This window comes from Dysidea avara, chromosome 1 (assembly GCF_963678975.1).
Source record: "Dysidea avara chromosome 1, odDysAvar1.4, whole genome shotgun sequence".
NCBI classification, from domain to species: domain Eukaryota; kingdom Metazoa; phylum Porifera; class Demospongiae; order Dictyoceratida; family Dysideidae; genus Dysidea; species Dysidea avara.
The window spans coordinates 13,880,627-13,898,520 of record NC_089272.1 but is presented as its reverse complement, the minus strand read 5'-3'; the positions used below and the strand labels follow the sequence as shown (position 1 = coordinate 13,898,520).

The 17,894-nt window shown below is 36.4% G+C and overlaps 1 protein-coding gene across 1 annotated transcript in view; it reads left to right on the top strand.

The window, feature by feature from the left end:
• LOC136259195 (uncharacterized) overlaps positions 1 to 11,859 on the top strand; it is a 33,544-nt gene extending 21,685 nt beyond the window's left edge. Inside the window, exons 9-15 of the mRNA XM_066052705.1 lie at positions 2,654 to 2,767; positions 6,830 to 6,932; positions 7,384 to 7,420; positions 8,817 to 8,899; positions 8,969 to 9,053; positions 10,082 to 10,763; positions 11,175 to 11,859. Of these exons, the coding sequence (XP_065908777.1) occupies positions 2,654 to 2,767; positions 6,830 to 6,932; positions 7,384 to 7,420; positions 8,817 to 8,899; positions 8,969 to 9,053; positions 10,082 to 10,763; positions 11,175 to 11,305 (1,235 nt within the window). The 3' untranslated portion in view covers positions 11,306 to 11,859. The remainder of the gene's footprint in view (positions 1 to 2,653; positions 2,768 to 6,829; positions 6,933 to 7,383; positions 7,421 to 8,816; positions 8,900 to 8,968; positions 9,054 to 10,081; positions 10,764 to 11,174) is intronic.
• Positions 11,860 to 17,894: the final 6,035 nt, after the last annotated feature.

Genomic DNA, 17,894 nt, shown 5'->3' with positions numbered 1-17,894 from the left:
TTGTCAAATGGAAGTCCCATCTATCTCATTAACATCAATGTCATCAGTTACCAGAGGTCATTCACAACGTTTCAGAATCCCACAAGCAAGAATCAACTCGTACTTATTTTCCTTTTTACCATCCACTATTAAATTATGGAACACTTTGCCAGAAGATGTGGTCGATCAGCCATCTATAAACTGTTTTAAGGACGTTTTGTTAAACCATCTGAATTGACTTTGATTTTGTTTTGTATCTCTGTGTTGTACTCCTTGATGGAGTCATACACAGTAATAAATAAATAAATAAATCAATAAATCTACAGTATTCAGGAATGGGTTACCAATAAGGATATGTTGAATTCCACTTGACAGGAAAATTCATAATGTATAGTGTACAGTAATGAGTATCTATAATCCAAAACTGCCAAGCTGTAAAAAAAAAGTGTGGCCCTCAAGAAGGCTATGGTGAGAAAAGATGTGAAATCCAAGGTGGCGGCCAAGAAATGGCTGTGATGGTAGGTTAATGGTAAAAATTTTAATAACGACAATTCAGGTGAATTTTGGTGCCGCTTGGTCTTGGCACAAAATTCACCTGAATTGTCGTATTAAAATTTTTACCATTAACCTACCATCACAGCCATTTCTTGGCCACCACCTTAGATTTCACATCCTTTTTCACCATAGCCTTTTTGAGGGCTGCACACTTTTTTACAGCTTGGCTGTTTTAGATTAGATTTCACTTCTTTTTGCATTTGTGTACCCCAAAGCCAGCCTATGGCCGGTTTTGGGACTTTTTTAACCTATTTTTTTTATCACAGGAAGAAGAAAAGATGAAGCAGATGTTAAATACTTTAAATATTTCTGATTTTAACAGTAAATGTACAATTTATATATATATATATATATAATTCGTATATTAATACCATACCTGTTTCACTGTCCATACAAAAGTCTCAATAGTAGCAGTGAAATTTATCCCGTATTTCACTGGTAGCTGTGAAAAAGTTGTAATTGCAATTTCATTGGCTAGAATTTATGTTAACAATGTAGCACCAATTAGTGTTGACACGTGTTTAGTACATAGTGACAAATTGCGTACATAGCAATGCTAATGCACAGCATGCGTATATGCAGCGAGTATGGTATTAACTGGGAATAGCATGGATAGCAGTGAAATTTGGGATAAATACCATGAGTGTTGTATTGGAAATTTACCCATGCTATTACTAGTATTTATTACAGAGTTATATACATGGTTGTTTCTTTGTAACTGAACACTCTACAAGGTGACTTCTTCTAGCTGATGTCTTTACAGGGTCACTTGTTTGTAGTTGAACTCTGTACATGATGGTTTCTTTGTAGCTGAACTCTCTACAAGGTAACTTCTTCTAGCTGATGTCTCTACAGGGTCACTAGTTTGTAGCTGAACTCTCTACATGGTGGTTTCTTTGTAACTGAACTCTCTACAAGGTGACTTCTTCTAGCTGATCGTTCTACATGGTGATTTGTTTGTAGCTGAACTCTCTACAAGATAAATTCTTCTAACTGATCTCTCTACAGGGTGATTTGTTTGTAGCTGATCTCTATACAGGTTACTTATTTTCAAGCTGATCTCTTGAATTCTCTTCAGGGTGACTGCTCTATTAAGATGACTGCTCTATTAGGATGACTGCTCTATTAGGGTATCTCGATCTCGCACTTGCTACACTAAGTTGGATTTCGTGTTATAACTCCGTGGCTTTAAGTATGATTTTTGTACACCATTGAAGAGCCTTTCTAAGATGATTACTCCATCTGTACAGCGATTTTCAAAGAATTACCCCACTGGTAGGCGTGACAAGTAGTCATTTTTTATTAGCTGATCTCGATTGCATAATTGTTGCACACTGTTGGTTTTTTCATTGTATCTTCCTGGTTTCTAGCTCGATTTCTTTCAAACCACAAAAGGTTTTAGGTTCAATAGTAAACCTATTCACCCACCGATTTTCAGCTTCTTCCCGTAAGCAGTTTACCCTGTAGGCGTGACAACATATTGGTGTTATTTTTTGTGAATAATCACTAACAACTCTTTGCCTGTTTATCGTATTCCAGCCAAAGGTGTTACAGTGATGCGCCTTTATACCCCCCTTCTGTGTGCCTATTTTCAAGGTAATCGGATTAGGCATTCGTGTTTTATAGCAGTTTTTGTAAGTGTACGAAAAGAGGAAGAAAAATAAGAAAAATAACGAAGAAACTAAGCCAATTTTTGAAGTCGCATATCTCGGGAATGCTTGAAGCGAGTTCACTCAAATTTGGAATGTGGAGTACTGAAGTTGGAGGGAGTGTCCACAGCAAAAATCGTCTTATTTCAGCAAGGCAGCACAGAGCTACATTGGTGAAAAAAGTGCGTTTTCATTCTTCCTGTCAATATACCCAAGGGTGTTGCGCGCCGGCTTCTTGGGCCGCACGACACACTACCATGTGTCTTGATTTATATGTAGCTGTATGAAGCTAAATTCACATATATGCATCATGGTAAGTCACAGTTTTAAGGTCTTAGCTAAAGGTCCTTGGGGAAAGATGCAAATGTGAATAAGTTTTTTTTTAAAACTATGCTAGACTTTGTGATGGTTTATCTAACCAGTACTGATAGACTATTATATAAATACTTTGATGCCATATTTACTTTCAGAACAAACTACTACTTCTACTGTTACATCAACCTACACTTTAGTATCAGTACCACCAACTACTGCAACAAGTGCCACTCCAACTGTAACTGACAGAATGACATCAACAACAACTGGTATGTACTGTATGTGTATATAGAAGGTGTAGGCGAGCACCATGCACAATGTAAAGAACTAGCATTAACCTAATAGACCACATATTGCTGACAAAATACTCTAATTATACTAGAGGTGACAAGAAAGTGAATGTGCCATCAGCACTCTAGCTAACGACACATCCAGTGTATCCAAAGAGTAGAGTGTGGCTGTTCTTGAACATATGTACTTGAAAAGGGGAAACCTTGACCTTTTACAAATTCTGCACTCTTTCAATACAGCATGGATAAATACTAATCTCACATTGCCAGACCTAGGCATATGTTAATATTTTATATGCCAGCTGGTGACATTATGACTTATTTCCAGTTTTGTAGTGCTGACAGCATATGGTGTACAAATAATGGCACACGCATTCACAGGTAGGCTTGCGTCAATTATGCCAGCATAATTTTTAGCATAATAGGGGATGAAAAACATAAAGCAAAATGCTGGAATAATGGAGCATAATCATGAACATAATGGGAAAATTTCCACTACCATAAGTGTAACTTTTGCTATAACAGTCACAAAGTCAAGGCTAACCTGTTTTGAATGGTGAAACAATTCCTGATAATGAGTAGTAAAATGCACTACAGTCTTCTCAAGGGGTAGTCACTTCCATACAGCCAATTGATGCACTCGTGACTGAGATCAAGAAGTTTGATCGCCAAAACATTGCCTTGATCACTTGATTTCATCTTTTCAAGAGCATCGTTAATTGTAAAAGCTTAGTAAATTCTTTCAAAGGTGCTTGATCCCACTTTTGGAGACACCTTGATCACTTGATTCACTGCAAAAATACCCCTTGATCACTTGATTAAATCTTGATCCCAGTCGCAAGTGCATCAATTGGTGGTATGGAGGTGACTACCCCTTGCTTCTTACTACAAGTTTACACTCGACGGAACGAGTCAGTACTTTTCATTGTGGGTTTGAGCTTTATAGGACACATACAGTCATGTGCCAACTAGTACCAAGGCATGGCAAAGCAGTTTATAGCTATATCTAATGTGTCTCATATTCTGATTTTGAATAAAATGTGATATGATGATTATGATTATTGAAAGCTCGATTGGAAGACGATAGCTACAAGAGAAACTCTGATGATAATAAGGTTAGTGATGAGTCAGTATAGCTAGTGAATGTCTGGAGATTGAAAATAGTGAAGTATTCGAGATTCTCTAATAGAACAGTCAAACACTCTAATAGAACAGTCATCGCATGCAACAGAGAGAATGAGAACCATTAAGTGTTTACCCAGGAGGCTAATATGATTTGGCATGGTGGTGCAATGCAAGTTGCATAATGAGCAGTTGCTGTCCTTTGAATACCAATTGCTAAAACTCAGAAGATCTATCATAATATTATTTTTATCGATAATTATTTGCATACAAATCTACAGAGATATTAGACAACAAAATGTCTATAGCTTTTAAAGGACTGTATAGATTTGCCCCCAAAATCCTTGCTCTAAATGCCTACAAACTCTGGAGCAAATCTCAATTTCAAGCCATTGCTAATTTTTATATGTTGAAGATTGAAGTGACACTTTTCATTCACGTTCTATTGTATGAAGAACTTTTCTCATTTAGAAAAACTCACAACATAAAAGCATAATTCATTTCTGAAAAGCATAAAAACAAGCATAATAGGCAGAAAATTGGGGAAATGCCAAAAAGCATAACAGGCCAATTTTGGAGCATAATAGACTTAAGCCTATTTACAGGGTTTGGCGATGAAGAGCTATCGTTACCAACAGACAACAGTAATTAGTAATGATGTTGAGCCAGCTGTAACAAAGCCCCAGCACTACTAGCATAGGGATGATGAAAGTTTGCAAAAATAACATTGACCCTAGAGACTAGCCTCACAAAACCTTCATGGCACTTTGACCAAATTGGTTAGGTAGAATCAAACCCAAATGTATTATGTCTTCAGAGTAGTCAAAAATGCTCCAATAAGATACTACAGTGTTTAATCATTTTATTTAACACAATATTTCCACTGACTGACTGACTAACTGTCTAGCTTGATAACAGCTAAGGTGACAGGCATGATTTTTCATATTTGTAATGGAAATCACCCATGCTTTCTGTAGTGGCTGGAATGATTGCAGAGGCACTTCTCGTATGTTCTTCATTTGTTGGTTCACCAATCATAATCATGTTACAAGAAAGTTTACAAACCAGTAGAATGAGAAGCTAGAAATTTTAAGAGATCATAGACATAATAGGGAAACAGGGGAGGTCACCTACACCTGTAGATATACTACTTGACATTTAATACCTAATTCAAGGACTAGCTACTTTTATTTAAAATTCTTGTAATTTTTCCTTGTATTTGTTAGTGTTGATATTCTGTGAACAGGATAAATGTGCATGTCACTTTACTCCTGGACTCTCTCCCTTATTTACATTATAACATGGGCTCTTGAATAATTACACTGTAGAAGCAAGCATACCTTGGCAAACATGTTCAATTTTTTATCTTAGCTGTATAAATATAAATAAGCAGCTATTGAATTATGCTGTTGTAATAATACTAGCTATTTAAAAATTCAAAAAAATTAAAAGGAAGTAGGAATTGGTATAATATACATGCTAAAAAAAGTAAGGAAACAAGTTCAAAAATATTACAGTTGAAATGAGAAATGATCCAGCAGTAAAAAGTAAGGAAACAAGATTAGACGACTACATGCTAAAACAAAACACAGCTTAATCCTAAACTAGCCAAAAGTAGGGATTAAGCTCTGTCTCATTTTAGCAAGTAGTCGTCTAATCTTGTTTCCTTACTTTTTACTGCTGGGTCATTTCTCATTTCAACTGTAACATTTTTGAGCTTGTATCCTTATTTTTTGTAGCATGTATATCAGACGTACCAATCCCTATTTCCTTTAATTTTTTAAAAAAAATTGCTAGTTAGTTTACTTTTTTGTCTAGCTAGCTAGCTAGCTATATTATACTGTTTGTTTTCCACATATTATAAATATCACTTGACGCAGCTATCTTTTACCTTCGTACGTAATAAGCGCCTCTAAAATAATTATTGTTTTGTCTTGAAGCTATTTACAGTAACTGTTAAAGACTCCAGCTGGATCTCTATAATGGTGATGTTAAAGTAAAACATCGCTGGAGAGCCAGCCACTAAGAGTGGAACCCTCGCTTTTAGAAGTCTGGATCTCGAGGTGGATCCGCCCTCAAAGACATTATTAGCTAGCTTCCTTACAGAAAGCTAAACTGGTAATTAAGCGACTACCCAGCATTAATAAATGCTAGAGACAACTCCTTTGTAGTGCACCCGTTCACCCTCATCTTACGCACACATACTCATGCTTCGTTAAAATCACGTGTTTGGGTTGTGGCGCATGCCGCAACTATTAATTATTCTTCAAGAACAAAGAAGAGAATGAATGATGCAAGCAAACAACATAGTGCAGTAGACAGAATGTAATCGGAAAACGGATTCATGAATCCGCCGTCATTACCTTAGCTGTCTGAAATTTCTGGAGCCATATACCTAGTGCAACCGGGTCATACCGTACACAAGGAAATTTTGACGTGTCAAATTTAAATTAGTCAATTGTTTACAAACACCTTTAAAAGTACAGGTTTTACCTACAATTTCTTAATTTTCATCAACATTTTATTCGTCAAATCTGCTGAAGTGTGAATTTGTCAAATTTTTCTTACGTCAAAATTTCCTTGCGTTTGGTACAGCAGGCCAGGCAGGCAGGCAGACGAAATCCAGGTGAATTTCAAAAATTTTAAAACGCACTGTACATCGAAACATTCAACTTTTCTCTTCGTTTACCCAAGGTACAGCATCATTACAAATGTATTTCAGGTGGTTTTTTCAGGTAAAATGTATTGCAAGTCCGCTTTTAAGGTGCGAAAATCCATGAAACCATATGCCAACCTCTACTATACAGTACTATTGTACAGTATGATAAGATAGCTAGTCAGTTCTCATTATATTTGCATAAAATGATATTGATGTTTTTGTATTATATACAATAATACTCATGTTCACTTTTACTATAGGGTCTATCCTGGTAATAACCATAGTGACGTCATCAACAATCATTGTAATTATAGTGATTGCTATCATCATTTGTGGAGCAATCGTATTGAGAAATTGCAACAGGTATAGATCTAGTATAATGATATTGACATGCATACTTAGAGAACATGCATATAGAGCAGCAATTCCCTCTCACTTGAATCTGTAAAGTGAATGACTGTAGTAGTGTTGGACTTAAAAGTCTTGTTCTAAATGAAGGCCAATGAAAGCAACTACAAAAGGTTATAGTAATTTTAAAACAAAGCTTTCTGCAACTTGTTATTAGCTTGTCGAAACAATTAAAAGAACAACATGAATTTATTAGCTGTGTATGATAGATTAAAGAAAATAATTGTCCAGAATTCTAGTTATATGAATAAATGTTATGTTCATTTTGATTTGCATTGAGTAGGAAATACAAAGCACTTGTGCATCATAAAATTATTTAAATGTTTTTGCTTTGTATAGCATGTTCACTAAAGAAATAATTATAATCTTATTGTGTGTACATGTACATCTTAGTTTTTACATATAGAGAGACTAAACAGCCATCCAAGAAGCTGCCAAATTGGGTAAGGCCATTACCATATAGCAGAAAATTTTGGCAGGAGAAAATTTTGGCGAATTGATCATTGTCAGAAATTGGTGAATAATATTTTGCGAATACATCACATTACTTTGCCCACACCAATTTAATCTAACAGCGTTGGCAATGAAGCTTTGCAATGTCTACGGATGAATTACTACAGTTCAAGTCCTCTCATTCGAATTGATGCGCTCTTCTTATGTAAATAGCTAGCTATAACAAAATCAACATGCACTATTGTAGCTTGCTAAGTCAGTAATCAAGACTGGAATGCATGTGGCGAGGCATGTGCATGGGCAGCTGAATTGCCCATCTGTCTGAGCTATTAGTCTAAAACCATAATCTATTCAATGGGATATGAGCGGAAGACTAACCACTCACTGCTGTAACAATATTCACTCACTTTTGAAGAGTAGTGTCTGCTACACTTTCAATGTTTAGAAAAATGGCGAGTAAAATTTTAGCGATTCCATGCATACTCGCCAAATTCGCCAAAAATTTTCTCCTGCCAAAATGTTCTGCTATGTGGTATTATTGTTATTTGTATGATAAGTCTCTCACATATACAACAATTTTATTAGCTTACTAACTATCCTGTTTGAAGAACTGGCTGCCTTACTTGAATTTCTTTTCACAGGTGATAGATAAATAAGGTAACATTTGTTACCATAGATACATTGAAAACTTAACATGTCATATTGACTATACAAACTTTGTTGACTCAGTGTATTGTGCACTTGTTGTATCCACGTTGCCTTCCTGTACTTGTGTATTTGTGAACTTGAGCACAAGTACTGTTTTAGTGCTTAGTTTAAGTAAGTGGATGTTCTATTAGAGTAGTAAAATTTACTGTTTACCATGCAATATCCTTTAGCATACCACACACACACACGCACGCACGCACACACACACACACATGTGCAATACTTATTGCTATATCGGAATATCGCGACACTCCAGCTGTATCACGATAACGATACACACGTATCGATATTTTGATTGCGCCATCACGGAAATATGAAGGTCTGGCTTTCTTCAATTTAAGAGTGTAGCTGGGTTTTTTTATCTGTTCCCTAGACTCCTTAAGCTTGTTATATAACAGTGCAATGGTGTAATGGCTGATACTAAACAATAAAAATTTATCGGCAGGTAACGCACTTAATTAAACTTGGCTTCTTTGTACAAAGGATGCACTGTATCGCATATCGATATAGTATCGTGACTACACAGCTGTTAGATACAGATACACCATTTCAGGCGTATCGCACAGCACTACACACACACACACACACACACACACACACACACACACGCACACATACAAATGCACGCACATACACACACAACACAATGTTTATTACTGCATGTTACTAACCTCACAGACAACACTTGCTGATAATGATTACTACTCAGTAGTTGGTACAGATGAACCAAGTATATGTGAAGATGTTGAAGGAATAAGTTTGTAAGATGAAACAGCTGGTGATAACAAAGAAGAATACAAAGCTATTACTGATTACAATTTGCTACTAAGATCCATACTTTATCCCAAGTTCACAACAGACTTTGAAAAGGTAGCATACTTGCATTTTGTTTTAAAGTCAAGTGATCCATTTATTGTTAGGTCATTTCAATTTTAGTAATTTTTTCTGGTCCACTATCTGCATTCTGTTCTGCAAGCCTCAAAAAAATTTGATATAGCTATATACCATGTTGAAATTTCAGATTTCATATGTCGGGCTCCAACAAATAATCCAACTATTGGTGTGTGGCATGCTCAACTGTTTACTACATAGATAGCTATCATCGATGAAAAACTACAAGTTATTGACATCTCATAAGGTATAGTATACGAGATGCTCTAAAAGTAAACCCCATACTTTATTTTTATTCTTGGTTTGTTACTAAACTCCTCACTAACACACATTTAGAACTCACACCAGAAACATAATTACCAGTTGGAGTGAACATAGTCATATTGTATGTTCAAGACTGTGGCTGGTGGTCATTGATCTTGATAGAGTACAGACACAAAATTTCAATTTGTAGCAAAGTATCAAGGTAAAAAGTTTGACATTTGATGCTGAAACCAACACGTTCTCTTGAGCTAATTATATACGTAGCCTTTTGTATTACGTTGTTTATGTATAGGCTTTACTATGACTTTTACTAACACACATATAAGGCAATGACTCATGTTTTACAGATGTGGCGGGTCAGTGTTGTGGCAAACCAAAAACAAATATAAATTAATATGTGATCTCTTAAAGGAAGTACTAATATGGTTGTAGACTCTTAAATGTTGCACAAGTAGGTAGCAAATGGGAGGGAAATGGAGCTCCCTTACTTTAGTTTGGAAGGGGTTTAGCACCTGCATCTGTAAAAAGTGAGGTACTCTAATAGAAGAGCCATATACTCTAATAAAACAGTCAGCTGCATCTAAAATGATGTACATTTTTGTCTATTTATTTGACCTGCCAAATCTCTACTAAAGGGTAAATAGTTTATGAAATGTATGATTAATTTGGTATGTCTTAACTACTAACAATATTGCTATCTCTATAGCTACATCTTAAATCCTCAATGACCTCTTAAATCATACAATTGCATGAAAGCACTTGGTATACTATTTGTGTTTACTACTTAGGAATGCCAAGAATCTTCTCAAGGAAATTTCCATGAAATAGTTTCACCAGTAATTTCCACTGGAGCTTATATTCATGCAGAAGACAGTCTTGGTAATCTTGCACATGACAATGATGACAACCATTGTAATGCTACAGAGAAAGGGTCAACTACTGGAACTGCAAGTATATCAGAAAATGAAGGACTTGTAAACCAAATTTCAAATCCACAACAAAAATTTCAAGCAATGCCAGAACATTTTGATGAAACTTCTACTTTTGATCAAACTCGCAATTTCTTGTCAGAAGATAGTGGTGACCTTGTAGGTCAGTATATAGGTGAACAGTCTATCAGGCCATTGTCAGCAAATGCAATATTAGCAGATCATTCTTTTTCTTTGCAACAATCACCTCACCCAAAATCAGCAACTGGGGATTATACATTTCTAAATTCTAACTCAAAACAATCTGTTTTATCTGATCAAGAGCTTTCCATGGAACAAGGCCTTCAACCAACTTTAGCTAATGGAGAATATGTACATGAATTGACTGCCATGGCACAAACCTTTAGGTCATCTAATGATGAAGAGCATAATGATATCTCCAAACAAAATATTCGATCAACATCAGCAACCGGAGAATACACAGAACTGTCAACAAGTGGCAAATTTATTTCCTCCTCAGAACAAAGACTCAGTCAGTCATAGGGACCCGCCGATTATGCTCATAATTTTACCTATTATACTTAAATTTATGCTCAATACTTACCTATTATGCTCAAATTGTGCCCAATTATTTATGCCTCAGTTCTCATGCTCTGCTGATAATTTCCAGTTTATGGATAAATAATAAGTGGCTGAAGCACAAATCTACTTGTCAAAATGCATATCACAGAAAAGATCGATATACTCTAATAGAACAGTCAGCTATGTGATTGTTCTATTAGAGTTACTGACTGTTCTATTAGAGTATATCGATCTTTCTGTGATAGCTATTTTTAAAAGCAAGAATTCATACTGTTACAAAATATTCTACCTATTATGCTAGCATTATGCTCAATGCACCTATTATGCTCATAATTATGCCAGCATAATCGGCGGGTCTCTAGTCAGTCATCATCAAATGACACACTCTCGACTCATATTCCTACTTCACTACAAGGTCTTCGACCTACATTAGCCAGAGGAGAATACTTTGATGATTTATCTACTAGAACAGATCTTGTCTCTACAAAGAAATTCAACTAATGGAGCGCAGAATCTAGATGCAATTAATAACAATGATAATTATGGAAATCCAATCTCAGTGATAACGCTACATGCACAACTAGAGTTGCCTCTTAAAGTAAACAAGAATGGCTATGTTGAGGAGACTGTAGTTTAATCCCAATCATAATGATTGTTGTTAACTTCCATTTAAATTATGTACTCATTTTGTAGTTTGTTGAATTGTTTCTCAGTGTTTACCATATATTGTTGTAAAGTCTGGTGTATTTGATAACTGCCAAACTACACTGCATATAAATACAGTTACACGTTATTTATGACTGGCTCTGTGCAAACCTGTCTTATAGCCTTGGCTGACTTGACTTATTAACTTGAAATCATAACAGACACACATGCTCTGTTGTATAGTCAATCTGACCAAACATCAGTTAAATATTATAGACTCACAAACTCACAAAAAAGAAAGCATCAGCCAGAAAGTTTGGACTTTCGAAAAGACCATGGAGCTGAGCAGAGCCAGTCACATTTCACTCTTTTTTTAACATCTGTCTTGCATTTTTATATTATAGATGCAACATACACAGTCATGGATGCCATACTGTAATTTTTTTTTTTGAATTCTGAGTATTACCAGAACCAAATACAGTGGACCCTTGGTTATCCATTTCTCAGGTAGTGGTGTATAAAAGTGTTCAGATAAGTGATTTTTTTCACATAACTGAAGCCCATTCATTTATATACAGAGTTCTGTTGAAATACTCTAATAGAACAAACACTTGTACTCAAAATACTCTAATAGAACAGTCATTTACAATTTCGGGTAAACAAGGGTATGGATAAACAAGGAGATAATTTAATTTAAAGATGCAATAAATTATCATTCTGCATCATTTCAGTGCTAATTGCCTAGGATAGCTACAAAGGCTTTAGTGGTGCTTACATCGACCAATATAACATTTTTACATAATGATGTGCATTATGCTTACATATTACATTATTATTTGGGGGGAAACATTTGTGAGTTTTGACAAGCTTAAAAAGTGTGCTGAATGAGAGAAAACAAAGTACAAAACCTCCATGATCCCTAACATACAGTACAATATAGCAAACAGTAAAACTGCATTGATTCTTACACAGGCAAATAAATATATTTATAATAAACTTGGACACTACTAGCTGTACTATAATTGTTCAAACTGGCTCATTTCATTTAATATCTCACATGTGCTTTGCTTTGTATGATTATGAGGTTCGCATTTTCAATCATAGATCCATGCATGTTGAATTATAATTGCACAAAATAATTCACTGTATTAGCAATTGTAGCTGAGCCACTATATATTTTAATGCATGCCTATTCTAAGTCTGTATACACATGCACTTAAGATCATGCATGCAGCTAGTTAGTAGCAAGATAGCATTAAGAAAAGGTAGCTAAGAAAACTTCTTACAGAGCTAAACTAGATCGTCTTGTCCTTTGTGTTACAAATAAAATTGGACTTGGCTTAGAGAGGATAATTGTCACTGTGAAAAAGGTGGGATATAATATGGTATTTCCAGTGGCTTATTGAATACAAATAAGCCTTAATATAAATCCTGTATTATACTCATCTTATACTTTAATATAATTCATACTATACTATTGCATATATGGTTTCAGTTTATTTACCACAATACCTGAAATAGCTTATATCTAATATAATGCCCACACTATACCATCACATATGTGGTCTCAGTCTGTTTAACACATTAACTAAAGCCTTACATGTGCTTGTTAGTATACTACAGGTTATATCAAGCCTTTTTGTATTCAATAAGCCACTGGAAATACCATCTTATATCCCTCATTTTTCACAGTGTGTGTTTGCAGTGCAGGAACAGGCTGTCTCTACCAATGTGATCAAAGCACACAGTTGCAAGTTACTATGCTCTTCTAAATATAGACTTTGCGGCATTGCTGATGAAACCATTGACCATTATTTTAATAAGTACTTGTTCCTACTTAGTACAAAGAGAGTGCAAAGAAAGACATAATGTTATTGCTTCTCTAATACACCGGACACTATTGAAGCAAACTGGGTATCGAGTTCAGAGCCCATGGTGGAGACATTCTCCTAGTGCTGTTTGGGAAAATGATGAGTATTTAAGTATTGTGTGGCACTATACAATTGTAACTGACATTGGTATTCACCATAATAGACCTGATATCACTTTTGTGTGAAATACATCAAACAAAGTGTATCTGATTGATGTAGCCATACCTGGAGAGTCACGTATCTCTCAAAAGAGTGTTGAATAAATTACTAAGCATGTTGACTCAAAAATTGAAGTTTCTAGATTGTGGAGAACTAAGCAAGTTTCTATTGTACCAATTATTATTATTAATGGTGCACTTGGTTCCATTCCTATTGACTTGTCCCATTATTTGGAAACACTAAGCTTGCTACTCTGTCTGGTTTCAACTTTTCAAAGCACAGTTTTGTACAGATACCCCACCTTTGGAATTCTCTACCTACAGTGGATTTTAACAGCTCAAATAACATCTATCAAGCACTAATTGTACATCTATATGTGGAATCACTTCATTAATGACAATGATGTACATACCTTCCACTACCTCTGTCCCTGTAGCCAGTGTGTTAGAACGACAAAACCTCCACTTTACGACAAATTACCACAACTTTACCTCCCCACTTTTCCTATAAGAAATCAATCAGTTCTGTAACTAATTAATTATCTAATTTTATCCTAGTGTACTTTAAGTTTTGTCGTTAATTAATTTTATGTTAGTGTAATTTAGCCTTTGGCAGTACTTGCCATTGGCTTTCAGTACCTATGTGCTGTAAAACATTAATAATAATAATAATAATAATAATTATACAACCAAGTAGTAAAGATAACACGACACAGGGTTAAAATTACATCTTAAATAAATAATTCTATGTCGTGACGAGGTTGCGTACATGACAGTGTATTTGGCTCCATATTAAATATCGTTCAATACTCAGTAAATTTTAAAGCACCTCTATTAATAATCAAGCTCACGTGATAACAGACAAAGGTAGATGGCTTACTACCTTTATTTGATTAATCATCACAGACATGTCCTTCCTTCATACTTGATTAAGTTACTGATGGACTCATTAGTTATGTCTCATATGCAGTATGCACTGTCTGTATGGGATCCATCTTTGAGTCAGAATCAGCTGCTGTGTTTACAATGACTTCAGAACCGTTCTGTGCGACTTGTGTTTTCCATGAATAGGAATGATCATATATCTGACTATTATCAAGAGTTACGTTGGCTTAAGGTTACCCAGCTCATTCAGTTTCGTTTAGCTTGTGTAATGTTCCATCAATATCATGCAGCCAGAGGAATCATGTTCGTACCACCAATAGAGTTTGGAAACCGTACATCTTACAACACCAGAACTCCATCATATTTTGCGAATCCTAATCAAACCCGGTTATCTCAAACTCAAAAGTATGCTAGACATCAAGGTAATGTAGTATGGAACAATCTGCCCCCTAGATTGAAGGAACCAATGTCTTTCACAAACTTTTATGATGCCACCAATACTTTTTTTTGTTTTTTGAATGATTTTGTAATTGTTGTATATAATTTACGTACATGTGTGTTGTATTGTTTTTTTTGTTTTGTTTTGTTTTGTATGCGTATTGTTGTTCTGTTATTATGTATGTTTGGATTGTACTGTGTGTATTTTGCTTGTATGTATATGTTTATGTATGTGCTTGTATGTATGTCCCTCCAATGAGGAAGAGCGGATGTGCCGATCATTGAGAGGTTAAACTTATCAATCAATCAACAGTCGGCCTCTTATTTTTCTCGGCAGAGGTGGTTGTTTATTTTTGGCGCCATTATTTTAAATGTGTATTTCAGCCATAATATTACTCCTATGGCATTTCTTGTGCTTCGTCAACCATTATCAATCGTCGAGAGAGCTTGTCCATCAAGGAACGCAGAATTTGTTGATTGTCTCAAAATCCCGCCTTTTTCCCTATGGCTATTGAGAATGGACTGATAGTCGGACTGATGGCTCTATTTGTGATATATGATGACTCATCGATGCTGGCATGGAGGTTTAAGGAACCCCGACCCGGCCAGTGTGAGTGAGGGATCGCCACCATCTACCCACCGGTACTTAGCCAAGTTGCCGATTGGACTGTACTACGCGCTACCGCACAGTTCGCCTGACAATTGATTCTGGACTCCACTCAGTACGTCCGGAACCATTCATATATATATATATATATATATATATATATATATATTGTTTCACTTCGTTGGTGGGGTAGTGCTAAAAGCCGGAATGGGGCGCGCGCCAAATTAATAAATCGTTTTTGCAGATTGTGCACCGTTTCTTACCATTACATAGTGACTAGAATTGTGCTGAAGTTAGTTTTCTTCTACTTGTAGGCATGCTAGAAATCGCTCGCTCGGAGTTTCTATTTAATTCCCACTGCACGAAAGCGTTTTGCAATTACCTACGCTGAAAAACTATCATTTAACCTGCTACACTATTTTGTAAGCACTGTAAGCATATGATTCACAGCCACTAACATACACTGGTTAACTCTCGTAAATTATTGCTCATGCTGGCAGACTTAGAAAACCATCCTCGCTGTTACTAAAGAGTTGGACATGACTATAACATGAAAATACTACAGTAGTTTACCTTTTAGAATGATAAGGAATCAATTCTACATCAGGATTAAACAGAATTTGATGGATTGGTAAGAGCACATGCTACGTGGCGGGCATTAAATAGAAACTTCGAGAGCGCGATTTCTAGCTTGCATATAAGTAGAAGGAAATGAACTCTAGCACAATTCTAGTCACTGTGTGGTAGTTGGAAACGATGCAAAATCCGTCTCAAACGATTTTTCTATTTGGCGCGCGCCCCAATTCGTTCCGTTCCGGCTTTTAGCACTACCCCTGTTAGAAAGGTGATCCCCTACCTTGAGGGATGTACATAGGTCAGATCGAGCTAGTGTACAGCTATCACAGCTCGCCAGCCAAGCTGGGCCTATGTTATAGCAAGTCAGTACAAGCTTGCATATAGACATGCAATAGCTTGCCAGCTACAAAAAAATGCTGGACATGTTGGAAATATGATCCCCTACCCTGAGGGATGTTAGATCGAGCTAGTGTACAACTATCACAGCTCACCAGGCAAGCTTGACTTATGTTATAACAGGTCAGAATGAGCTTTATACAATAGCTCACCAGCTACAAAAGTGCTGGGCCTGCTAGAAATATGATCCCCTATCTTGAGGGATGTACATAGGTCAGACCGAGCTAGTGTACAGCTATCACAGCTTGCCAGCCAAGCTGGGCCTATGTCATAGCAGGTCAGTTCAAGCTTGCATATAAACATGCAATAGCTCGCCAGCTACAAAAATGCTGGGCTTATTAGAAATATGATCCCCTACCTTGAGGGGTGTACATAGGTCAGACCGAGCTAGTGTACAACTATCACAGCTCACCAGCCAAGCTGGACTTATGTTATAGCCGGTCAGAACGAGCTTGATTCAATAGCTCGCCAGCCACAAAAATGCTGGACCTGTTGGTAATATGATCCACTACCCGGAGGGATGTTAGATTGAGCTAGTGTACAACTATCACAGCTCACCAGCCAAGCTGGACTTATGTTATAACAGGTCAGAAAAGTTTGATACAATAGTTCGCTTGATACAATAGTTCGCCAACTACAAAAGTGATGGGTCTGTTGGATATGATCCCCTACCCTGAGGGATGTACATAGGTCAGATCGAGCCAGTGTACAGGTATCACAGCTCTGGACCTATGTTATAGCAGGTCAGAACGAGCTTGCATATGGACATGCAATAGCTCACCAGTTACAAAAGTGCTGGGCTTGTTAGAAAAATGCTCACCAGAATATGGCTACCCTGAGAGATGTAAAATACCTCTAAGTGCCTGCTTACATGAGCTAGAAAGCCAGCTGGGTATCGGCTGGTGTTGAGTTATCTGGAACTGATTTCCTCAGCATTAGGTCCAGTAAGGTATGTTTTATTCAGCTTTTTTGTTGCAAATTGCTGTAATCTTACACTGTAGCTACATGAACAGTCTCTTGTGCATGTATAAGATTATGCTTTTAAGTAGCTAACAGATATAACATCAAAATTGGCTATCAATTAGCCAGGTGACACACAGAGTAACAAGGAGAAGGTTTTAGTCATGCAGTTTTCAAGACATATTCTGGAGGATGAACATTCATGACAAATAGCCTTTGGTTCATGTGGTCAAAATGCTATCGGACCTTACACATCGAAGCACGTGTCTATATAGCAGTACTATCCAGCAGGACTGCTTCTAGCTGAAATATGAGCCATACCACTACACCAAAAGCACCACATGAGAGGGTATATTATCAAGCATTGGGGCACCCACTCATCAGTGATTGGGTTGTGTCAGCACCATGAAATAGTACCTCCTGAGTCCATGGTACTTAACCTGATGCCAGTTTTATTTTAGGAAAACTGCTTATTTCTAGCAGTGACTGTGTGTGTATTTAATACCAATTTGACCCACTCACTTACAGCAAAGAATAGTTTATTCTAGCAAATG